The sequence below is a fragment of the Eulemur rufifrons genome, chromosome 24 (genome assembly GCF_041146395.1).
Source record: "Eulemur rufifrons isolate Redbay chromosome 24, OSU_ERuf_1, whole genome shotgun sequence".
NCBI classification, from domain to species: Eukaryota; Metazoa; Chordata; class Mammalia; order Primates; family Lemuridae; genus Eulemur; species Eulemur rufifrons.
Window position 1 is genome coordinate 21,759,844 of NC_091006.1, and position 25,421 is coordinate 21,785,264.

At 33.9% G+C, this 25,421-nt stretch overlaps 1 protein-coding gene across 4 annotated transcripts in view; it reads left to right on the forward strand.

Annotated features, from left to right (window-relative positions):
• ANKRD17 (ankyrin repeat domain 17) overlaps positions 1-25,421 on the forward strand; it is a 149,521-nt gene that overhangs the window by 67,753 nt on the left and 56,347 nt on the right. For all 4 annotated transcript variants that reach the window (XM_069458213.1, XM_069458215.1, XM_069458214.1 and 1 more), the window contains exons 2-13: positions 1,864-2,017; positions 7,968-8,124; positions 11,597-11,744; positions 11,979-12,126; positions 13,656-13,889; positions 16,198-16,292; positions 18,216-18,453; positions 19,800-19,991; positions 20,355-20,464; positions 22,342-22,429; positions 24,313-24,440; positions 24,695-24,838. In XM_069458213.1, coding sequence (XP_069314314.1) covers positions 1,864-2,017; positions 7,968-8,124; positions 11,597-11,744; positions 11,979-12,126; positions 13,656-13,889; positions 16,198-16,292; positions 18,216-18,453; positions 19,800-19,991; positions 20,355-20,464; positions 22,342-22,429; positions 24,313-24,440; positions 24,695-24,838 — 1,836 coding nt within the window. The remainder of the gene's footprint in view (positions 1-1,863; positions 2,018-7,967; positions 8,125-11,596; positions 11,745-11,978; positions 12,127-13,655; positions 13,890-16,197; positions 16,293-18,215; positions 18,454-19,799; positions 19,992-20,354; positions 20,465-22,341; positions 22,430-24,312; positions 24,441-24,694; positions 24,839-25,421) is intronic.

The window sequence follows — 25,421 nt, forward strand, 5'->3', positions numbered from 1 at the left end:
ATCTTAACAATTGTTATTGATTGATTAAAGTACTGTAAAGGTTTATGCCATTTAAAAAATATTTATGGAGACTATTTTCAGAGTATTCTGTGACTATTTGTATTTGAAATATTAGAAATCTCAAATGTTAGTTCATATTAAACTGTTTTAGTTTAATGGAACTTTGGAGAGAAATATATTATTTCTTCCCAAATTTAACATTTAATATTAAATATATTGATTAAATATAGTAGTATGCCTGGTTACTTGATTGGTGGCTTTCAAAGATGGAATAATACAGAGTTTCTGGTATTAAGATGGTTAGGAATTTATTCCTTAAGGTGTTTTTCTTTTTCCTGACCTTCTGGATACTAGGCATGAACGTGATTGTATTCTAGATTATTAATTACTTTTATATCTATTTTAGTTATTACAATGTTAGAAGTACCTTAGGTTTGGGAGATAAATTTCCTCTGATCATATTAGTGATAATTTAATATTACCATAATTATTATTAATTTTTATCAGCAAACAAAAGAATATATTTTAGTACCTATTTGTAAGTGGCACTGTGTTAAGGGATGTCAAAACAGAACTTTTCCTCGTGTCTTAGAAGTTTGTTATTTTTTAACTCTTTAAATTTTTAAAAATTGTACCTGGTATATTTATTGTGGTGGTTCTCAACTTATGACATGTAGACCCTTCAGGGTACCAGAGACCATTTCAGGGTGTCCAAGAGGTCAAAACTATTGTTATCATAATAGTAAGGTGTTATTTGCGTTTTTTACAGTGTTGACATTTTCATCTGATGATGCAAAAGCAGTGGTAGGTAAAACTTTTTGGCTTCTTAATCCAGGCCATGGTACCAAACTATACTAGTTTTATCATATTTCTTATTGCCGTGCATTTGAAGTTCAAAAAAATGAAAAGCCAGTTTCACTTTAAGAATGTTCTTGATGTAGCAATAAAATTATTAATTTTATGAAATCTCCACTTTTGAATGTATGTGCTTTTAATATTGCTCTGTATAACAAAATGGAAAGTACAGATAAAGCACTTCTGCATATACAAAAGCATGGTGTTTGGAGGAAAAGCACTTGTGCTATATTTTGAGACATGACGTTAACCACTTTTTTTTTTTTTTTGATGAAATGTCACTTTTACTGTAACGTATGACTGAAAACTACAGTTGTTAAACTTGGGTATGTGGCAAACATTCTTAAAAATGATTGAAGTGAGCCTATCACTTTAAGGAAAGCGATCAACAATATTTGTTGCCAATGATTAAGTTTTCCACACAAATTAGAATTCTGGAACTCATTTTTGCCTAAGCTTAATAGCTTTCCAGTACTTAAAGACTTTTCTGATAAATAAGTGGTGATACTAATGAATGTGAATTTTTGATGTTGTAGTTTAATTTCTAAAATGGTAAATATCAATAAATATGTCCCTTATATGAAGTCCTTGGGAGGTCAATACTTCATAAATGTATAATGGAGTCCTGAAAGCAAAATTTTCTAAAACTGCTGATTTAGGTCTTCTGTCAAAGTCAAAGGTTTCACACCCTAAGCATTAACTTTATAACCTCATATATATCTCATAACCAAATAAAAATGAAAAAGAATACATAGATTTTAGTAAGCAAATTTAGATTGCTTATGAGTAATAAATTCTTAAATTCTTCTATAAATGTAGTTCTCTTCTTTAGTTAAGCGATGGGCTTAGATAGCTCATTGAATTCATTTAAGGCTGCATTGTATTTATCATTGATAATTATGTTAAAATATTTTTTCTCTCCCCTTTTTCTTCTGTTCACTTCCCTTCCCTCTTTCCCTTTCTTCTTTGTTTCTCCCTTTCCTTCCTTTTTTTGTATTTGCTTTGTAGGTGGAGTCTTTCATTTTGGATCAGGATGATTTGGAAAATCCAATGCTGGAAACGGCTTCCAAGTTGCTGTTATCAGGTACTGCTGATGGTGCAGACCTCAGGACAGTAGATCCAGAAACACAGGCTAGACTGGAAGCTTTACTAGAAGCTGCAGGTATGTCTACAAACTGCATAGTACTAAGTCTAAGTTATTGTCCAAAGTTATACATAAATCTAACCAAAACTATTATAAATGAATCATCTTGGATATTTAGTATATGATACTATTCATAAAGGTTAATTGACTGCTTTTTAGAGAATTACATGGAGCATTTTATTAATGCATATTTTAATTTTCATTACCAGAGTAAAATCCACCTGCTACAGTTGACCTTATAAAGAGAGACTTCTTATACAGTTATTTTCATTATTCATGAATTTTGTATTTGTAAGTTTGCCTACCTGCTAAAATGTATTTGTAACCCCAAAATCAGCACTTTTGGTCTTTCATGGACATGCTCAGAGCAGCAAGACATTTGAGTTCCCAGCTGAGGCTGAGGAAGGTTGAACCTTCTTGTTTTAGTTCTCATAAAACAAGAGTCCTTTTGCAGTCTATTTAGTGCCACATTTTTCACATTTTTGTACTTTTTGTTGATTCACTGTTTAACACATTGACTGCCACACTAGAAAAAGAAATTTTTCCTTGGGACCATGGTGTTTTATTATAAAAATAGAATAAAAACTTTGAAAACAAATGATCCTTTCTAATTTAATGAAAAAAATTTTTTTATTGTTTTCTGTGCTTTTTCAATAAAAAGTAATATAAAAACTTGAAAATTAGCAATTTAAAAAGTAATGTGAAAACTTGAAAAATAGTTCATGAGTGTAAAGTGTTTTTCTTGACTTGTCAGGCTTAAGTGTAATTTAAAGGTAAACACAAATAGAAATATGAAATTTATTGACTTCTATTCATTTAATACACATTTTAAGAATTGTCAATATTAATTGTAACAAGAACATCAACAAGTAAGCTTTACACAAACCAACTGTGGGGTTTAGCTCAGGTTTTGCTTTAGGAGTCCCCAGGCTCAAAATTAGTCTGAGTTAAATGACTCACATGGCAGTTAAGGTGTTAAAATGGCCCCCTGAGCATAATGCTGAAGTACTGTCCAGTGTTCTTAAGCATGAGATGGCTGTGCCTTACGGGGAAAGGGATGTGCCTTATGGGAAAAATGCATGTGTTAGGTAAGCTTTGTTCAGGCATGAGATACAGAGTGCTGCTGGCTGTGAGTTCAGTGTTACTGAATCAACAATATATGTTAAATGAGGTGTATTTAAACAGAAACACACATAGAACCAGGCTATGTATTAATGACTATGATATGACCAGAGATTTACAGTAACTTAACCCTGTATTTCTCCCAGGAGTAATGGTTCAGTACAGTACTCACTAATTCAGTGTGTCTGGCAACTTCACAGAACATAATTGCAATGAATTATGAGAATTGACTGTATATAATGCCCTCTCTCCAGTTTTTTGTTATAGACTGTCTCTTGAAAACTTGTAAAGTGAATCATTATATTTTTGTATAGTGTATCATCATTACATTGTCCCTGTGGGAACAGTGTTTTAATTAGGGATTATATACACAACCCAAGATTTAGCACTACATATATGTAAATATATACATACACACACACACACACCCCCACACCCCTTAAGTAAAGGGGGATAATAACTCTGACTCTCTATGATCACTTAAAAAACCATATGAAGAATAATTTTTCATAGTTGAAGAACCCAGATACACTATCTATTGAACTTGCAATGCATGTAAACTACTACTTTATTATAGCATAAAACTCACCTGTTACTGTTTAGTAATCGTTTCAGTAAACACCTTGTAACACAGCATTTAAATATTTGAAGGATTCTTGGTAAAACTTGGTTTCTATCTTGTGTGAGATTCTAGAATGGATTGTTAAAGGGATCTTGACCTGAAACATAGTAAGGGCATGTGCAAGGTCCCGTTTTTGAGTATAGAGAACTATTTGTACAGAATGGTAGAGACATAACTTACCATCTGCCAGACATTTGATGTTGCTATAGAAGTTTATGAGAGAGAAATGAGGATTATGAAATTATTTGAAAATATTAATACATCATAAGAGGAACAGGGAATATTTCCCCCGAAGACAGGAAGGCTAAGATTGCATATAGTGTTATTCAGCCTAGAAAACTATCATATAGAAGAGGGATATTTGTTTTCTGTGGCCCCAAGAGACAGGACCAGGTTCAAAGATGCTACCTGGAAATATTGGTAGATTTCAGCTGAAAGGATGCTAATAGTTGCACATTTTTCTCACCTCTGTATTTATTACCTTTTTTTTTGCTTACTTTACAGTAACTAACAAGCTGGCCTCCCCCTTTCTCTTCCTCCTTCCTTCTCTTTCACTTCTCCTCTCCCTTCCTTTTTTATTTTCTTCCTTTTTTTAATGAAAAATTTCACACACAAACCTAGTGAGAGAATTGTACTCTCCATGTGTCCATCATCCAGCTTCAATAGCCATTATTGTATAGGCAATCTTGTTTCATCTTTACTCATTACCACCTTGCTGACATCTTTACCCACATTAATTTAAAGCAGATCTAGGCATCATCATTTCATATATAAATACTTCAGTATGTATCTCTAAATTAAAAATGTTTGAAGAGAAATATAGCCATAATATCATTGCACATCTAAAGAAAAAATAATTGTAATTTTTATCATGAAATATTCTGTCAGTGTTCAGATTTAGATTTCCCCAATTATTTCATAGTATCTTTTTACAGTTGATGTATTTGACATAGGATCCAAACAAGGTTCACATATTTTTAAATGGTAATTATTTCTCTTAAGTATCTTCAGTTACAGTAGTTCCCTTTTTTCCTATTTATTTGTTAAAGAAACTGAGTTATTTGTCCCACTTTATGGATTTTGCCAGTTACACCCCTGTGTATTGTATTTCCTATAAATTCATATCCAGACACTTGAGCAGATTCAGATTTATTCTATTTCTGGCTAGTCATTCATGGTGGTATGTGTTTCTTTATGTATCACATAGGTACTATTGTCTGGTTGCTTCTCTTTTTGTGATGTTGAGATTGAACAGGGTTTAGATATCTAATACCTTTCTAGGGAAAGAATGCTGGAGAGATGAAATTTTTTGGGAACTTACCTGAAAATGCCTTTCTTAGTATTCTCTTACTCGATAGTTTAGGTATAGAATTCTAGTTTAGAAATCACTTTCAGAGTTACCACTCCATTGTCTAATTTCTGGTGGTGCAGTTGAGAAGTTTGGTGCCATGCTTATTTATGACTTTTTACTCTCTCTGTGCCACATATTTCCACTCCTCCTTCCCTAAAGCTTTAGAATTCTTGGCATTTTAAAATTTTGGTCTCATTTTAAATACTTTGGTTGTGTTTTACATTTAAGATTTCCTTTAAATGTTTGGTGATGCCTGCATTCTGTTTGTAGTCAATAGCAATGCTATAAAAAACTGCATTGGAAAACCTTCATACATTTTTTGTCAACTGGTGCATTTCACTGTACAGTATGTGTTAGTTTCCTAGTGCAGCATAACAGCTTATTGTAAACATAGCAGTGTGAAACAACATCCGTTTTCTATCTATTAGTTTCTGTGAGTCAGACATCTGGGGACAGTCTGGCCAGATTCTCTTGCGTAGGGTCTCACTGGGCTGAAATTAGCTGTGTTAAGTTCTTTTTTGTAGACTGTGGCTGAAAATTCACTTCGAAGTTCATTGTTATTGGTAGTAGAATTCAATTCCTTGCAGTTATAGGACTGAGATCCTGATTTTCTTATGGGTTATCAGCAGGGGTTCCTCTAACCTCCTTGAGGTTGCCCACATTCCTTGACAAGTGGTTCCTTCCATCTTTAAGCTAGAAGAGGCAAGTAAAATCCTTCTTGTGCTTTGAATCTCTGACTTTCTTATGTCCAACCAGCCAAAAAAATCTCTGCTCTTCATGAGTTCATGTGATGGCCTCAGGCCCCCCAGGATAATCTCCTTATCTTTAGGACAACTGTGCTTTATGACATAACTTAATCATAGGAGTAAAGCTTATCATATTCACAGTCCCAAGGATTATTTAGGGTATGTACATCAGGGGTGGGTAATCTTGGGAACATTTTAGAATTCCTAGCACATAGTGATAGGACAGAGCCCCTTTCATTTTGGGAGAACCCCCAAAATGTCGATGTTGTTAGTTTTTTTTCTCTGTGACTATTTAATTTCTTTGAGAAACACATCTGCCAGTTTTTGTCTTGGGAAATTAACCTGGCTGCCAGAATTCTGGGAGCTGAAAGGGAAAGGGAAAGGGGACTGAGGATCTCACTGCTCATCATGTAGACCTTCACGTAACCCTCATTTTTTATATAGTACCTCATCTCATCCTCTTCTGTACCTGGTATCTTCTAGTCCAGGGCCTTTTGGGTTTGGTTTCTTTAGATAATAACATCTGGCTTTGCAGCTTACGACAAACACTTGTGTCTGATAACTCCTCACAAGCAGTTAGTCTCCTTGTTTTCCAATCAAAGCCTCACCCATGTACCTCTAAACCCTGAGTTTTATTGGGCTAATAGAGATTGTAGCCTGTTTCTCTTTTGATAGCTGTGTTTCAGTTTATTCTGTTAAGTCAGTTATATCTCCTATTTACTCTGTTTTCATAGATATTAACTTAGATTTACAAATTTTTCCTAGTTTTATTAAAGATGGAATTTCTGTTGCATTTCAGACCTCCTTTAAGTAAGTTGTAAGAAGAAAAAAAGGAAGAAATAAGTATTTTTTTTTTTTTTTAATAGAGACGGGGTCTCGCTCTTGCTCAGGCTGGTCTTGAACTCCTGACCTCAAGTGATCCTCCCACCTTGGCCTCCCAGAGTGCTAGGATTACAGGCATGAGCCACCGCGCCCGGCCCTATTTTTTTTTTTAAATGCAGGTTTTGGATCAGTATATCTTAGGGCCTGAGATTCTGCATTTCTGACAAGCTCCCAAGTGATAGCAGTGCTTCTATTTAGTGGACCACATGTTGAATGTCAGGGTTATATAATATCCATTATAACATTAGAGGTAAAGGATTTTACTTCTGACTGTGCATCAGAATCACCTTAGCACTTTTAAAGGCGTAGAGCCCACATACTGAATTAAATCTCCAGATATGGAGAGCTCAGCATTTATATTTTTGAAAAGGACTACAGGTGATGCTGGTGGGCAGCTTGGATTAAGCACCACTGATGGTGGTGCAAAGGAATAAAGGTTAGAGGCAAGCTTGCTTTATAGGGATATCTAGAAAGGCAAAAAATTACGTTTCATGCAGATGGTTACTAACCATATCTGTTATAACATTATTTTTCTTTTGCTGTTCTGAATGATTTTCAGATGTGTTTAGACAGGATTTTGAGTATATGTAGTAAGTTATAGGAATTAATTTGAAATGAGGTACTCATATATAGCTTATCTTTTATATATAATGTATAATGCCTTTTTAGGCCATTTTTGGTCACAAGTGATAGCCCAACTAAACATTCTTAAGCAAAAGTGGAGATTTACCAAAGCATAGAGATGATGCTGGCTTCTGGCACTGCTGGCGTCAATGAGTCAAAAATAATTTTATCAGGACTCTGTCTCCTTCTTTCTGTTTCTCTGCTCTCCTGTATGTTGACTTTATTTTGGGCAGCCTTTTTCTGTATGTGGCAATAAAAGTGGCTAAATAGCTCATGACTCACATCTTACCAATTTAGCAAACTTTGAACATAGGTTCTTCTTTCAAAGATATGACAAAAGTTTAAGTGAGGACTCCTAATTGTGCCATTGTAGGCCAAAGACCCATTTCTGGCACCAGAGGGTCACAGGATCAAGTACTTATAAATCACATGGAAGAAATAACATTATTAGAAAATTGGAGAAGAGTGATTTCTCAACAGATGCCGGTTTGACAGTATATACGTCCATTGTAGCATTTGGAGGTTATTTGTTAACATATAATATATAGATTTAAGTAACTTGAATTTTGCTTTGTTTCTCCTTTTGGGTATGTCCATATTGGTGTGAAAATAATATAATAGGAATAGGCAAATTATCCACGGCTGATGGTAAAGCCTTTGCAGATCCTGAAGTGCTCCGGAGGTTGACATCGTCTGTTAGTTGTGCGTTGGATGAAGCTGCTGCTGCACTTACCCGTATGAGAGCTGAAAGCACAGCAAATGCAGGGCAGTCGGACAAGTAGGTACATTTTTCCTGTGATCAGTATGAAATCATTTTCTTAAAAATAATAAAAATAGCTAACATTTACTGAGCATTTATTTTGTACCTGGTACTGTGCTACTTACTTAACATGTGACATCTTACTTATATGCACAAAAGTCTTTTAAGGCATAGGTTTTGTTTTTACTTCCATTTTACAGGTGGACAGCTGAAGAAAGGTGAATAATTTAATCAAGATCAAATAGGTGACAAGTGGCAGAGCACCAGTGTCTGAATACAAGACTTAATTCTTAGTCAATATGTTATAACAGATCTTTTGCTTATTTAAATTTTGGGCTTTTTTAATGTATTAGAGCAAAGAAGTAAATACTTTTCAATTAGTCATGCCATTTTCCAGTTCATGTGTATAGTTTGGACCATTTTAAAGAGTGGGGCTTTTATTTATTTGTTTCATGAAGTTAAAAAAAAAAAAATCATAGATCTAGTTCCTATAGGTTGAATGTAAGTGAGTCCAGCGACTTGGTTTTTGTATCTCCTACAATTCCTTTTATATAGTACTTTATAATTAGTAAGGACTCAGTAAATATTTTGTGACTTGGTATTTTCAGTTTTTCTGATGATATTAATACAGTAAAAATCATACCATCTCATATACAAATGCTGTTGTGGATGTATATTGTAAAATGGGTAGAAACTCCAAGGAAGCAACTAGAAAAGAATCATTATCTTTCGTCTAATAGTATTTTTATGCAACATCATCTAAGAGCATAAAAGAGAGGTACAATATTAACAGATGCATGAATTTGCTGTTTCCTTGGCTCTTTATTAGTCTTTAATTCATCTAGATTTTTGTGTTTTCATTAATTTACTTTAGACTCTCCTTCTTTAGTTAACCTTGGGTTCTATTTCTTAGTTAATGTTCAGTTTTACTGGCCTATAATATTATTGATATTTTCTGGATTTTTTTTTCATATGGTGCCTGCTGAGATTGGCAAGAGAGAAAATCGAAAACACTTTAGAGGGGCTATAGAAGCTAGTTCAAACAGGAAATAGAATAGAAAAGTAAAAAGTCATAGATTTTTTTAAAGAAAATATTAGAATTGATGAGAAAAGCAATAGAACGTGTTTGGCATAATCATGTTTATTCAACAAAGCTTGAGAAATATGGTAGAGTTAAGTGATATGAGTGCTATGTGCCAGATTTTCTACTATTTAAGTGCAGTGCCATGTGCCAGATTTCATATGCCCTTTCCTCACAAGTTCTGAAATTCAACTGTTGCTTAAGTAGATCCTGTAAGGTTGTTTTAAAGCTTGCAAACACTAGCTATATGGAAATTGAATGAAAAATCCAAATAGTAAAGTAGATGAGGGTGGTTATATGCATGATGAGAGAGAAAGAATGAGAGAGAGAGAGGGAGAGTGACACTACATTGAAAGAGACAAAAGGTATACTCTTAAACACAATAAATGTCTTATGGGAAGGATTTGTCCTAAACTTGCTTAAATAGAGAGTATCGTATCTAGAAACTGTCAGTGTCTTACAAAATGAGAAATTTAAAGAAACTTTTGAGAGCCATTCTTATTAAGTGCTGATTGAGACTTTCACTTTTGATAAGGGGACAATACAGTTAACAAATAAAATGTGTGGTATGGCACACAGTGATAAGAACTGTGAGGACAAAAGTAAGTGAGGAAGGGCAGTGTTTGGGTTGGAGGTTGTCTTAGTTCATTTCTGTTGCTTAGAGTACTTGAAACTGGGTAATTTATAAAGAAAAAGCATTTATTTCTTACACTTAATGGAGGCTGGGAAGTCCAAGATAGAGGGGCCACATCTGGTGAGAGCCTTCTTGCTGGTAGCGACTCCCTGCAAAGAGACTTGAGGCAGCACAGGGCATCACATGGTGACGAGGCTGAGTGTGCCAGCTCAGATTTCTCTTCCCCTTCTTATAAAGCCACCAGTCCCACTCTCATGATCCCGTTAAGCCATTAATCCATTCATGAGAGCATAGCCCTCATGACCCAATCACCTCTTAAAGGCCCCACCCTGCAATACTGCCACGTTGGGGATTAAATTTCAACATGAGTTTTGGATGGGACACATATTCAAACCACAGCAGAGATCATGTTGTATTTTTAATAGGGTAGTCTATAAAGTCTTTACTTAAAATATGACTTTTTAGCAAAGACCTGAAATAGGTAAAGGAGTAAGCTATGTCTAGGAGAGAAGCTGTCTTGGCACAGGAACAGCAAATATTTTGTTGCAAATAACCTCAAGGATCTTGAGGTTAGAGTTTATTTAGCATGTTTGATGAATAGTAAGAAGGCCAGTGTGGCCATAGTGGAAAGAATAAGGATGAGAGAATAGGCAATGAAGCCAGAGAGGTAAAAGGAAAGAGGGGTGTGGTACCCTGCCACTGTGTAGGTCTTGTAAGGATTTTGGCTCTTACTACGAGTGAGATTAGACACCAGTGGAGGGTTCTGAGCAGAGGAGTGACATGATCTACTTTCCTTTAAATAATTCTATCTGGCTGCCTTGTTGAAAAGAGCCTGAAGGGGAGAGCAAGGGTGATGAAAGCAGGGAGACTGGTTAGGAGGCTTTGCCATATCTAGGCTAAAAATCGTGGTCTTAAATCTAGGTGGTGGTAGTAACAGAGGTACAGAAAAGTGGTTATCAGTGGGTGCCATTAATAACTGAAGTGACAGGGCCATGTTTCAAGAGAATAATATAAGAATTGACTTATATTTGAAATAAAGAAAATATTAATAGCCCTGGATTTAGTTTTAGAATGAATTTTATCCAAAAACAAGAGAATCTTTAGAAATCTCTGTAGTTAAAATTGTTACGGGAGGTTTACAGGGCAAAAACTTCAGTCTCAGTCTTATTGGCTGTTACTCCACTTTTTCTACTCTATTTTTTCTTGAATTCAGCTTTTTCCTTGCCTATATTTTTTGAGACTTGCCCTAAAATATAAATAAATACTTCTTTTAAAATCTCTATCAGTTATTTATTTATTAATACTACATTCCCCCATCTTTTCTGTTTGATTTCCCTTTACTTGATGGAAGGACTCATATAAGTTTTTGTATTTAGTACTAGTTTTGTCCATTTTATACTTCTTAATTAAATTTTGTAAAAATATTCTAGTGACCAGAAAAAAGAAATATAATTATAGCCTGTATTTTGTGTGTGATTTCTATAAAATTTTATATTTTATAATTTTATGTTATTTTTCCACTCAACAGTAAATTAGACTTTCAGCTGCATAACTGAAAACAGTTAGGAATATTGATAATTTTAATTTAGTGTCATTTCTATGTAGATTAAAACTCAGTGAACTCAATCATTTTTAGTATTTTCTTATGAATCATATTGAATTAATCATTCTTGTTTAGCACTGCTGTCAAGGTTGACATAAAAAACCATTGCTTACGCTGTGCATTTTTTTAATATTCTTATATCCTGATATTAACAGTATTCTTCCCATCATAGCCGCAGTTTGGCAGAAGCCTGTTCAGAAGGTGATGTAAATGCTGTGCGAAAGCTCCTCATTGAAGGGCGAAGTGTAAATGAACATACCGAGGAAGGGGAGAGCCTCCTTTGTTTAGCTTGTTCTGCTGGATACTATGAGCTTGCACAGGTTTGTTTATGAAAATAAAGCTTTTTTTTTAAATTTGCCCTCCTTAGTAAGGAAATAATAAAATAAACCCTTTTAGCATTTCAACAAATAGTTTTTGTTAGATAGGTTTTGTGTGCTTATTGGCTTTATTACTATAATATGACTAGGTGGATATTATGTAAATATATCTCTTTAAAATTTTTTGATGAAATTATCGTTTTCTAATATCCTTTAAAATTCATTTTCTTTCATAAGGTTTTGTTGGCAATGCATGCAAATGTGGAAGATAGGGGAATCAAAGGTGACATTACACCTTTAATGGCTGCTGCTAATGGAGGACATGTCAAAATTGTGAAGTTGCTGCTAGCTCATAAAGCTGATGTCAATGCACAGTCTTCAACAGGTCATGCACGTTTCTTTTTCAGTTTCGCTAAATAGTAACATCCTTTAGTAATAATTGTTTCACATGACTGTGATCAGTTCTCTTATTTCTTAGAAATGCCACACATCTGCTTAAGTCTGTATATGAGATTTGAAGTATATATAATATATTTTAATGTAATTTCTCCTATTTTGTTTATGAGGGCAACTTTGCTTTTTAAGATTCTTTTAGATTAGTTTAAAACACTGACCCAGTTAGTGGGACCACCCTCTTGGAAATGGAGAGGTGTGGGCTACAGCTCTCAAACCCAGGTTTTTTAGGGGAGAAGGAGAGAGAAGATAGGGAAAATAAGAGAATATGGAACAGGGCTGGGGGCGGTGGCTCACGCCTGTAATCCTGGCACTGCAGGAGGCTGAGGTGGGTGGATTGTTTGAGTTTAGGAGTTCGAGACCAGCCTGAGCAAGAGCAAGACCCCATCTCTACTAAAATTAGAAAGAAATTAGCTGGACAACTAAAAATAAATAGAAATATTAATCGGGCGTGGCAGCACATGCCTGTAGTCCCAGCTACTTGGAAGACTGAGGCAGAAGGATTGCTTGAGCCCAGGAGTTTGAGGTTGCCGTGAGCTAGGCTGACGCCATAGCACTCTAGCCCGGGCAACAGAGTGAGACTCTGTCTCAAAAAAAAAGAATATGGAACAGAGGGACAGTCCACCATTCCCTTTTCTTGCTAAATTGTAGCCTGTAGGAAAAGAAAGTATTACTATTATGAAAACATGGTGCTATACAAGAGTATTACTTTAGTCAAAATAATTTTTTTTCCCCCCAAACTTGGGCCTAGATGGATTTGTATAAAAGTTCTAAAATTATATGAAAACATATTTTGTGTATTTTTATTTAAATTTTTCAAGTTTATTAGATGTTTTTAATCATTTTTAAGGTCTACATGTTCTTGTTTGAAGGAGTTTTAAAAATCCTCATTTTATCCAGAAAGTTGATTTTGCTTGTAACATGGGAAATTTTTATCATCAAGAAAGAATGTTTTTGAAAGTACTTGAACTTTGATCAGTTAACTGATATTGGAAATTGTAGTGAAAACAAGTATGTATGATTAAAAAGAATGGTATAAGATGTCTGTATCATGAATAATTTTAGGTTAAAAATCATAAAAATAACAGAATAAAGCTTGTGAAATATTTCTCTGATTAAAGTTAAAATAAGCAACTTTTTTCTCATCAGAAAGGGAAAAGTTAGTTTCAGGGAAGAATCACTCAGTTCTTTTGCAACTCTACAGTCTTGATTAAATGTATCTGATTTTCCATTTGTATTTGACTGTGTTTTTAAATGGAAAAGAAGGATAGGGAGTTGATTTCAGAAAGATAAAATGCAATAGGAAAGGATTATAAAATGTATTTGATATAAAAACATAGGAAATGTATTATTTGGTATTTATTTGATTATAGTCTTTCAGTTTACTTAATGCAAATTAGATGCTTTTTTTTATTTTGATATTTTATATTGATGTCTTTTTCTTTTTCCTCATTAAAATAGGCAATACAGCACTTACATATGCTTGTGCTGGAGGCTATGTAGATGTTGTAAAGGTGCTCTTGGAATCCGGTGCTAGTATTGAGGACCATAATGAAAATGGTCACACTCCTCTTATGGAAGCTGGAAGTGCTGGACATGTGGAAGTAGCCAGATTGCTGCTAGAAAATGGGGCTGGCATTAATACGCATTCCAATGAATTTAAAGAGAGTGCCCTTACATTAGCTTGTTACAAAGGTACAGTATAAACCTTTTCTGAAACAAAGTTTTGAACTCATGAAATTATAATTATTTTATATGATCTGGTTTTTAAATTAAAATAAAAGCTAAAACAGTATAGTATATAACTAAATATTAAATAAGTGTTTTTAAGTGTTTCATGGTTCATGTTTAATACATAAACTTTTAAAATATAGACTAAACATTATAAATATTATCAATGAAAAATTACAATTTGTTCAGTTGTTTTGTCAGAGACAGTTATTTTAATATAAACTGTACTTTATACTGCTTTCGAATGTTGGGAATATTTTGCTTGGTATAGAGTGTGTACATGATATTTTAAATGATGTCAACCAACCTGAAAATATTGATAATACAGAAAATGCTCTCCTTTCAACAGACCAGAAAATTGCTTAGAAAGATATTGGTCTGCAGGTAATTAATGCTCTAGATTCCAAACATTTTTCAGACTCTACATGTATTACAGATAAATGACTACAAAAGTAAGATGTTTTACATTTGTTTAACAACAACAACAAAAAGCAAATGTCATGAGATTTTGTGTCTTCATAGCCATTCATTTCAATATTTCACATCATCTGCATCTGTGCCATATTTGTATCATAAAATAACTGATAAATTCTTGACCCTGAGGCATCAAGAAAAACCTCTTTTAAGGCCTAGTACACAATTTAAGGAGGCACTCATTCTGAAGGGTTGTCCCTTCACTTGCATAAGCTTGTGAGTTTGTGCCTCCTTAAGTTTTGCACCCTGGGTTTTGATTTTCTCACTCTAGTCCTAGTGCTGATGTTGTTTTGTTTTCTTCTATTTAAGAGTGGCCAAGGCTGTGTGAGGTCTTTTGGAATAATTTCCTTTAAAAAACATGTGAAAATAATGCTTAGATGGAAAAATGATTAAAATTTAAATTAAATTTGAAAAATATGTTTTATTTAAAGTGCTTTTGATTATCTGATGTTAACATAGTTTCATATAGGGAGCACAGCTGAGGTCCCTTACTTCCCCAGCCCTCTTTGGTAATGAGGCAGAGGCTGATCTTCATTGGGAGGAGAGGTATTAAACCTTGGAGTGGGCTGATTGGGTAGCGCTCTCCTCTTTCCACAAATACCTGTGGATCCTGAACTGGCTGCATTTCACTCCTAAGTCCCAGCTGGCCAGAAAGCTTTGAGATGGGGCTACTTATTTTCCCCTTTGCTTGTAGCCCTAGCCTGCTTTCCAAAGGGGCATCTGAGGTTGGGGCTTGCAGGCTTTAATTAGAAGCTGGATAGAGAACAGAGCTGGTGGAAAACATCCCTGTTATTCCCAGGGATCCAAGAACCCTCTTCCTTTCCTCTATTTCTGGTGAGGTCTCCTAGGATGTAGATTAATGAGGAGATGGAGAAGGTACAGAACTCAGGATGAGACTGAGCATTAATATGGATAGTTGGAAGGAGAGAATGGTAAGAGAGGAAAAGGGAGGTAGGCAGTTAGCAAATACAAGATGTGGCAGATACTGTACTTACTCATTAAAGTAAATTTTAACTATTTACCTATGACTACACTATCCATCCTCCCCTCCCCTCAGTTAACTGTAGTTCATGCAAATGACTGTAGTTCATTGCAAATAAGGCTGGAAAAAAAAGAAGTCATATTTCTGTTATTTCTTGCATAAAATCTGAAGTCCTTCTTAAATGATATTAATAGTTTGTCTTCTGCATTTTAACTGCTTGTAAGGTATCTTTATCTGAACTGATGCATATGGTTTATTTGAAACTGCATAAATATATGTGTATCTGTGTATATATGTATGTGTATGTCCAAATAAATATAAATTAAAAGGTGTGGTTTCAAGAAGCTTTTATATGTGGAGTTGCTAGCTTACAAGGAGGTTGTTTTTAAAAGGGGTTTTTATTGGCACTTAAAACACATTTCCTCATAGAAGTAACTTGAATGATTATCATTCCAAGCTACTTGTGTATAAAAGCTAGTTTATTCCATATCATGGATAAAATAACTATAGCATGCCTGGGCTCTTAAAGGTTTGTAGAGGGGATAGTGTATGTGTTGGATTTCAATGGCATCTTTGTTCACCTGTAGTAGGGGTTCTAGTAGCAGCAGTTTTTAGGGCAATGGGATAAGGAGTAGAACATCAAAATCATTTGTATAATTTATGTTTGACAGTTGGGGGTGGCTTGCAGTTGACTTTAATTATGCTTATAAATTTAATGCTGTGAGTTAAATATAACTTCTAAGAATATTGTAATTTTAAAAATGTTTTTATGAATAATAAAATATTTTTAAGTAATCTTGTACACTTTTGGTTTAGGACACTTAGAGATGGTCCGGTTTCTTTTGGAAGCAGGCGCGGATCAAGAGCATAAAACAGATGAAATGCACACTGCTTTAATGGAGGCTTGCATGGTAAGATTGGTGAAATACGTATGTGAAATATATTTATATATTAGGTAGAGAAAGAAAGCAAATGTACAATGAGTGCCTTTTCCTTGGGTGCTAAGATTCTTTTTATCATAACCTTATTGTGGAGCAGGACTTTGGCTATCTAAATTATTGGTAGTTTTCAGAGTTAATTGTATATTAACTTCTATTAGAGTTGCTTTCTGAAACTTTACAGTGCTACCTGCTTTTTTTTTCCCTTAGTCTCATATAACTCTATATTGGTTTTATCTAATTGGCACAAAAGTGACATTTTTGAAGGTAGTTTGAGGCTATTAAAGAGGAAAATGTAATCCAGAGTATGTATATAATACATGTATCTCAAACCAATAAATTAATTAAAGAATAATTTAAAAGTAGAGTATTAATTGTGTTACATAGTTTCCTCTTTGTCATGGTCTTTTCTGAGCCCTGGATTCTTTTTTTAGAGTTTGTACTTAGGAATGGGTCATAATAGTACTCTTACACCTTTGTATCTGGATTTATGATTTATGACACAGAGGTGGATCAGAGTGAGATTATAGATGGTTTTACAAGGAAAACATCCCAAAGCAGGAAAAGGCCCTAAAGGAATTTGAAGTTTCTCGTATCAGCTTCCCTTCAGAGAATGATTATTGAAAGGATGTTAAATTTTATTTACTAAATTTTAAACAATTAGTCATTTAAAACTTATCTATCTATTATTTTCCTTATTGCCATTTTAGCGTTTGCTTTAGTAAATCATTTTTGAACAAATACAAGTTTCTTTCACTGTTTTTGAGTTCCTCACCTGCAAAATGAGTATAATATTTCTGGGGTTGTTATGAGGATTAACTGAGGTAATATGTGTAAATCACATCAATAATACTATTAATGTAATAGTTTTAACATTTCCCCATGATAAGGGTATTTAATCATCCTTGTTACCCCCCACTGGGGAAATAGCCTATGTGTAGATTAAGAAATTAAAATGGAATATTCTGTAGAACTAACCAACATACACCAGAAGTACATGTTTTAAGTAAATGAAAGATATTAGTGGGGGCCAGACATTTGGAAGGCTTGCTAAAATATTCAAATTTTCAACTGGACTTAATGGAATTGTAGGAGTTGATTACGTAGGCAGGAGATTGAAGAAATAGCAAGGTAACCACAGCAATAAGACAATAGAGTTGTGTAATCTGACAGGCATGAAGGCAAAAATGGGCATGACATGTTCAAAGGAAGATGAAATGGCTGTGAGGTAATATATAGAAGGGGGAAAAATTATCAAAGTTAAAAAAGAAGGAAAAAGAGAGCCATGAAGTTGCCAGTAATTAGGAAAGCTGTGGGAAAGAGTGACCAGTAACAGAGAAAGAAGATAATAAGAAAACTTTCTTTTCTTTTTCTTAACTTCACTGGCATTTAAGTGATGAACAGCAAAATACCATGTATATATTGTGTTCCCCTAACACATCATGAATCCCCCAATAATCTCTAAAAATTGTTATATTTTTATTTTTTACATAATCAAAAGTGTGCATAGGTTTACAGATTTTTATGAAAATCCTACTTTCCCTCCCTGAACTTTATTCTTTAGCATTTAAGTTTATACCATGCAGTGTTCATATTATCTACAGTCTCACAGTAGTCTTTTATTTTATATACTGTTTTCTTTCCTGATTAATAAATTTCTTGATTGAAGGTATTATTTTTCTACTTATTTTAAATTATTAGCCTCTGTTTCCTCCTTTTATACTAAAAGTGTAGGCAGAATATGATAAATGTTGATTTACTCAACTGTTAAATGTAGATTAATTCTTATTTCAATGGAGATCAATAAACTTTATTAAATAGTAATTGAGAAGTCTTTAAATTATTCAAGTTTTTTTTAATGGTGCTGATTCAATCTTTTAATTGCATTATGATTAGGATGGCCATGTTGAAGTAGCTAGGTTACTTCTTGACAGTGGTGCCCAAGTGAACATGCCTGCTGATTCATTTGAGTCACCGTTGACTTTGGCTGCATGTGGTGGGCATGTGGAACTTGCGGCTTTACTTATTGAAAGAGGAGCTAGCCTGGAAGAGGTCAATGATGAAGGTTATACACCACTGATGGAAGCAGCTCGTGAAGGACATGAAGAAATGGTGGCACTACTTCTAGGCCAAGGTAACCATGTCAATCAAGATGATGAAGTATTAATGCATAAAACCTAACAGTATAATTTTATAAAATTGAATTTCACTGTTTTATCTTTCTAGTAGATTGGCAATGAGATTTTGTTACCTAAACTAATAATAAAGTATTTGCTGTGAAAATAGCTTCCATACTGTGCTAAACAAAATCAGATGGATTTTTTAAATACAGAGCTTTCAGTCATCATGTGCTATGTGAATAAAAAACAGAAATGGAGTTGGCATAGACTTGTTGGTTAAGTAGGGGGGTAGTATGAGAGATTCAACATTTCTAAAGATAATACATCAAGGGAATTAATTCCTTTGGGGGCAGAATACCTATGAATAAATATTTGATAGATCTAATGTTTCATAAAACAGTGTGGGAAGCCCTGCCATAAGAATTAACTTGATGAGAGTGTAAGAATGCACATCAGAAGCTGTCAAGGAGCTTTAGTACGTAGTAAACTTTTCTTTTGGGAAAAGTGAAACAATTACTTTACTGTCTTAAGATACCTTAAGTTTAGGAGTAATCTCCCATCTTTGTATTTGTAGCCTGATTTTATTTTTCTTTTAGTAGTAATAAAGTTTTTCTTGGGACAAATTTAAGAGGAACGACACTTTTTAAAAAAACTTTTATTTAGAGGTAATATTGACTAGAATTTTAAAAGCATATATTTTAGAGAGGACTTACTAAATTTGAATCACAACTCCACTGCTTGCCAATTTTGTAGCTTTAGGCAAGTTTCTAACCTTTTGTGCCTCAGTTTTTCTCATCTGTAGAGTAGTTGTGACAGTTAATACGTACGTATAAAGCTTGTAGAACAGTGTTTGTCATACAGTGCCTTTTAAGCATTAGCTATGGTGGTGGTAGTAGTAATGATGGTGATAATGTTGTGACCTTGGGTAAGTTAATTAACCTCAATTTCCTTAGCTGTAAAATGGAGCTGATAGTAATACCTAAACAATTTGGAAACTGCTTTGTATATTGCCTAGCAAATAGTGCTTATTAAATGTTAGCTATTACTATCATCATCACTGTCAATGTCTTTATCATCATTTTGAATCATTATAAGGGGATGTAGCTTATTTTTCTGAGTCCTTTTTATTGCTTTTAACTTTTGGCTACATAAATAACACTCCAGCTGTGCACATCAAATGTGGACTAGTAGATGTGGTTTTATTTACTGCCTCAGCAGTAAGGGAGAGGCTTTTTCTTATTTAGTATAGTGATACCAAACATTCATTTTTGAGATATAGTTTATTATGAAACAATCATATTTTGCTTATCTCTAGAATAAGTTAATGACTTTCTTTAAATAATCAGAATCTTTATTTTAGGAGCAAATATCAACGCACAGACAGAAGAAACTCAAGAAACTGCCTTGACTCTGGCTTGCTGTGGAGGCTTCCTGGAAGTGGCAGACTTTCTAATTAAGGCAGGAGCTGATATAGAACTAGGGTGTTCTACCCCTTTAATGGAAGCTGCTCAAGAGGGTCATTTGGAATTAGTTAAATACTTATTAGCTGCAGGTAGGCATTTTTGCATTTGGAAGAAGTTTTTTACATAATTAAGTAAAAATGTTGTATGCAAATATTTTTATGTTATGATACAATGAATATGTGTAAAAAGTGTAATATGTATGTAATCTGAATAATTTACTGATGTTCGTTGTATTTACAGCTTTAATTTCAAGCAGTTTTGTTTGTAATTATTTTTTTCTTTTTCTTTTTTGCTTTTAAAGATGCCGACAATATTCTCTGTTTCTAGAAATGAATAAGGTTATTTGTCTGATTTGAGAAGATATGGCTTATCTAGAGAAATTTCTGTATCCATAATTTATATCATTTGGTTGTTTAAGTAAGTCTATATATTTTTTGTTAACACTACTGCAGGAGCTAATGTTCATGCAACGACAGCAACAGGGGATACAGCACTAACATATGCCTGTGAAAATGGTCATACTGATGTAGCAGATGTCTTACTTCAGGCAGGAGCAGATCTGGTAAGCTGTGTCACTTATTAAATCCTAATATTTGAAAATAAGACAAGATAATTTTAAACTATGGGGATTCTAGACAAAAGGCATTTCTTTACTGCCAATTTTATGTTGGCCTTTTTGCTATTCTTTTCTCATTTAGTCACCTTTTTTTCTATGCTGTTTAGTGTTCTCCTTTTTTAATAGGACTATCCAATCCACTACCCCTCATTGCCTATGGAAAAGAAAATTCTGTGTTAGAGATATTAATACAAATTAATTTTCCCTTAGGTATTAGCTATTTATAGAAGCTTTTTTTATTTTGTATAAATAAGGCAAACGTGGCTTAGAGGCATTTCAGTATATCTTAGGAAGTAAATTGTGTCTACATGTTAAGAGCATTATTTAAGTAATAAAAGTTAAAAACATAAATATTTAATAAATCTTTTCCTTCAGGTAGTTTACAATTTAATAAACATGGGTGAAATAAATACTGATGTCAGTATAAGAGATGTCATAGGGAAAATGCAGAGAGTAAAGAAGCTTAGAAGAGGGAAAGTGGTCATCTGAGATGTTATATTTGGGGCTGGGTAATATTTGGAAAGGTAGATATGGCACTGTTGTGGTAAAAGAGTTGGAAAAAGTGGTATGAGTGCAGCCTGGGAGGTATGGAAGCATAATGCAAACATGTATGGGTAGGATAGCTAGTCTTCCTGTTTAGTCTATGAGGAGTAGGAGGAAGATATCCCAAAGGTAGATTTTAATTACAATGTAAGCACCCATATTTTCATGGGGCTGAGATTCTAAGATTAATAAGCAAAGGTGCTTTCCTTCATAGTTTATGACAGAAATTCACATACAGCAGAAACAAGCTCTTATAACCAGTTTCATAAACTTAATAATTCATTTAACTTCCCTTATTTGTAAAAAGTGAGGGTTGAATTAGATCATTGTTGTGGCCTCTTTTAGTTCTGCATGTGTTAGTGCAACTCTTGAAGCACTTATTACACAAATGCTATTTAGTTGTGTGCACATGTCTCTCTTGTTAGACTTCGAGCTTCTTCAGCTTAGTAACTATATATCCAGTGTTTATCACAGTGGCTATAAAACGTACAGCAATGTAATCATTAGTACTTGCTTAGTTAATGGCAGCTAAAACAACCTAGAGTGTGGTTTAAGAGAAAAAGCAAAAGTTGTTCATTAGATGTGAATGTTAATTTTTTAAAAAAAGGAAATATAAAATTCTTTACAAAAGATATTTTTTCTCAAATCTTTATTTTTTAAGATCTGAAAATTTATCCAACAGTGTTCTCATTTACACAGCAATCGTAGGTATGCAGTAGAATCTCCATCCTTTTGAAACCCAAAAAGCTCTAGTAACATAATTGATGGTTTGAGAAATATTTAAATTATCCTTAGTCTTATCATTTTTATATAAGGTAAAATAGAGATAATAGGAAGTCTGTAAAGAGAGGGCAGTGATGTACTCACTGAAATTCATAGACATAGGACACAAAGTAATGAAAGGAAAATCTTTTGGAATGGATGAGAGTAATGCTAACCATATTGCTTGTGTGGAGAGGGCTGTGCTAAGAGTACTACACGCTATTCAAGTTCCACAACCCTTTGTGTAGAAAAAGAGAGGGAAAAATTACTTTGGTGGATTTAGATGAGGGTGTCATGATCACATGACTATAACTCTAATTCTTAAAATTTTTTCCATAGAACATATTTCTAATTTCAGACTTTTTTAAATTTAAAAATATATTTCTTAATTTGCTTCAAAGCTTGGTATTTAGTATATTTAGATTCAGAAATTAATCCAATTCTTTTGATTTATTTTCATGAAAAAGAAATTGTTCACTAGTGATTAAATATCAATTAAGTCTGTATTTTTTAAATAGGAACATGAATCTGAAGGTGGAAGAACTCCTTTAATGAAAGCTGCAAGAGCTGGTCATGTTTGTACTGTTCAGTTCTTAATTAGTAAAGGTAGGTTTGTATAAAGCAGTAGTTTTTTTCATAGAATGTCCACTTCTGCTCTCAGGTGTTTTGAGATTGAGGGGTAAAGGGCATTTTTTGAGGGTATTACATGGGGAAGGATGCTGGTGACATTTCATGAGTGGATAGTTGATAAACAACCTGCAATGCACAGAACAGCTCCGAACTACAAACAACTGTCATAACACATAGCACCCTTGTTGAGAAACACTTCTATAAAGAAAAATTTCCCTATATAAAACTTAGAGGGTGTAGATAACTTAAAATCTGTTATGTTCATGTAATACAGTATCATCTTTTTTTTTTTTTTTTTTTTTTTTTTTGAGACAGAGTCTCTCTCTGTTGCCCAGGCTAGAGTGAGTGCCATGGCGTTAGCCTAGCTCACAGCAACCTCAAACTCCTGAGCTCAAGCGATCCTCCTGTCTCAGCCTCCCGAGTAGCTGGGACTACAGGCATGCACCACCATGCCCGGCTAATTTTTTTTTTTTATATATATATTTTTAGCTGTCCATATAATTTCTTTCTATTTTTAGTAGAGATGGGTTCTCGCTCTTGCTCAGGCTGGTCTCTAACTCCTGAGCTCAAACGATCCGCCCACCTCGGCCTCCCAGAGTGCTAGGATTACAGGCGTGAGCCACCGCGCCCGGCCCAGTATCATCTTGAAACCTAATTTTTATGTTTTTGCCACTGAGAAATTTGTGACAAATCACTTTCGTACTGTATACTTCCTTGGGCCTAAGTTTCCGTCTTTATAAAATATAGGGAGATGGTTATAAATATAATACAAAAAATGTTCACAATTGAAATAAGACAAATATGGCAAAATGGATGAGGGTTTTCTATCATGGTCAGTAATTCTAGTTTGATACTAAAGACTTTAATGACCATATAAAATAAAAAGGAGCATATTGCTTCCTTTAAATTGTTACGTGTTTACTACATAAGTTCTAGTTGAAACAGTTTTCATGTGGAGTTCATCATATTATTAAGTATAGGAGATTATAGATTATATTTTTGATTCCACATTGATAAAAGAAAGACTATATATGGGCCATACACAATTTTAAGAGACAATAATATATCATTTTCTTCTTAAAAATACTGAAGAAATCTCAAGTTTGTAATTGTTTATAGATAAAATAAATCAGAAATGACTTCCTGGTCAAATTATTTTAGGCATTTTTGAACATTCACTTGTAATATATATTTATAACACAGTATTATCAAGAAAGGAATTATGTACATAATCACCATCCCCTCTGTTTAGTTAATTTTAATGAATTTGATTCCAGTTTCTTCTCTTTTATTTCCATTTCCTATATTACCTAGCACAATAATCCAAATCATGGATAGATTTATGGAGTGGGGATGGCAGGGTATTGTACCTGTTTTTATTCTCGGATATTTCCTAATGAAAAAAGATAGAACTACTCTTACTTCCTATTCCATGTTAGTTCTTTGCATATTTAACCTGTAAAGGGCAGGATGTTTTATTTTTATTGTGTTTTAGTCATCTTTTCTACTGAAGAACTTAAAATATAAATAAAATTTTGCATTTTACTTTTTCATACAGTGATTATGTTAGGAGTAATAGATACTTTTGATATCTTTTACTGGTACATACTGAAATATTTATGGATGAAATTATATCATGTTTGTCTGGGATTTGCTTTAGAATAATTCAAGATGGGAGAGGAGAATTGATGTGGGTATATGTGAAACGAGATTGGCCGTGTGTTTATAATCGTTGAAGCTGGGTAATGGGTATGTGGGGCTTCCTTATCCTATTCTCTCTACTCTATGATTTTTAAATTTACCATAATTTTAAGAAAAGCCATTTTGCTAACATGATTTTCCATGCTTGTCTGTTTTAGGAGCAAATGTGAATAGAACCACAGCTAATAATGACCATACTGTACTGTCCCTGGCTTGTGCAGGGGGTCATCTGGCAGTGGTAGAACTACTTTTGGCTCATGGGGCAGATCCTACTCACCGTTTAAAAGTATGTAACTCAAATGTTTCAGGCAACATTGTAAATTAATTCCTCACTATTGAACATTACAGAATATCATTTATAAGTTTCATTTTTAATGGCATTCTGAGTATTTATTTTCTCCTTTCTTATTAGAGGAAAGTATTCTTTACTAAATCCATGATTTTAATGTGTCTGGGACCTGTTTGCTTTATCTTCCTCATTGATTATGTAAATTAACTTATAATTTTCACTTTTTTTGCCTTCCACATTTACTCTTTCAGGATGGCTCAACTATGTTGATAGAAGCAGCAAAAGGTGGCCATACAAGTGTTGTTTGCTATCTTTTGGACTATCCTAATAACTTGCTTTCAACTCCTTCACCAGATGTCACTCAGTTAACCCCCCCATCCCACGATTTAAATAGGGTAAGATTCAAAACTAAAGCATTTTATATTATGTCTTCTGTATCCTCCTTTCACTCATAGTTTCAGTTTAAACTAGATTGATTATTTTTGTTATAATAATGTAGTTCTCTTTATAAATATGCACTTCATGTAGTTAATGAACATCTGATGTAATATTAAGATTCCAGATTGATATGATTTTACTTTGCTTTCTTCAGGTCGAATAACAACTTGAATTCAAAGTGCATTAAAAAATGTTATGGAAAATAATTGGGTACCAACATATTTTCAGTAAATATGTCATTGTCTGAGTTGGTGGTATATTAAAAATACTTTGATGATCCTAGCACTCTGGGAGGCTGAGGTGGGAGGATCGCTCGAGGTCAGGAGTTTGAGACCAGCCTGAGCAAGAGCGAGACCCCATCTCCACTAAAAATAGAAAGAAATGATCTGGACAGCAAAAAGTATATATAGAAAAAAATTAGCCGGGCATGGTGGCACATGCCTGTAGTCCCACCTACTCGGGAGGCTGAGGCGGAAGGATTGCGTAAGCCCAGGAGTTTGAGGTTACTGTGAGCTTGACACCACGGCACTCTAGCCTGGG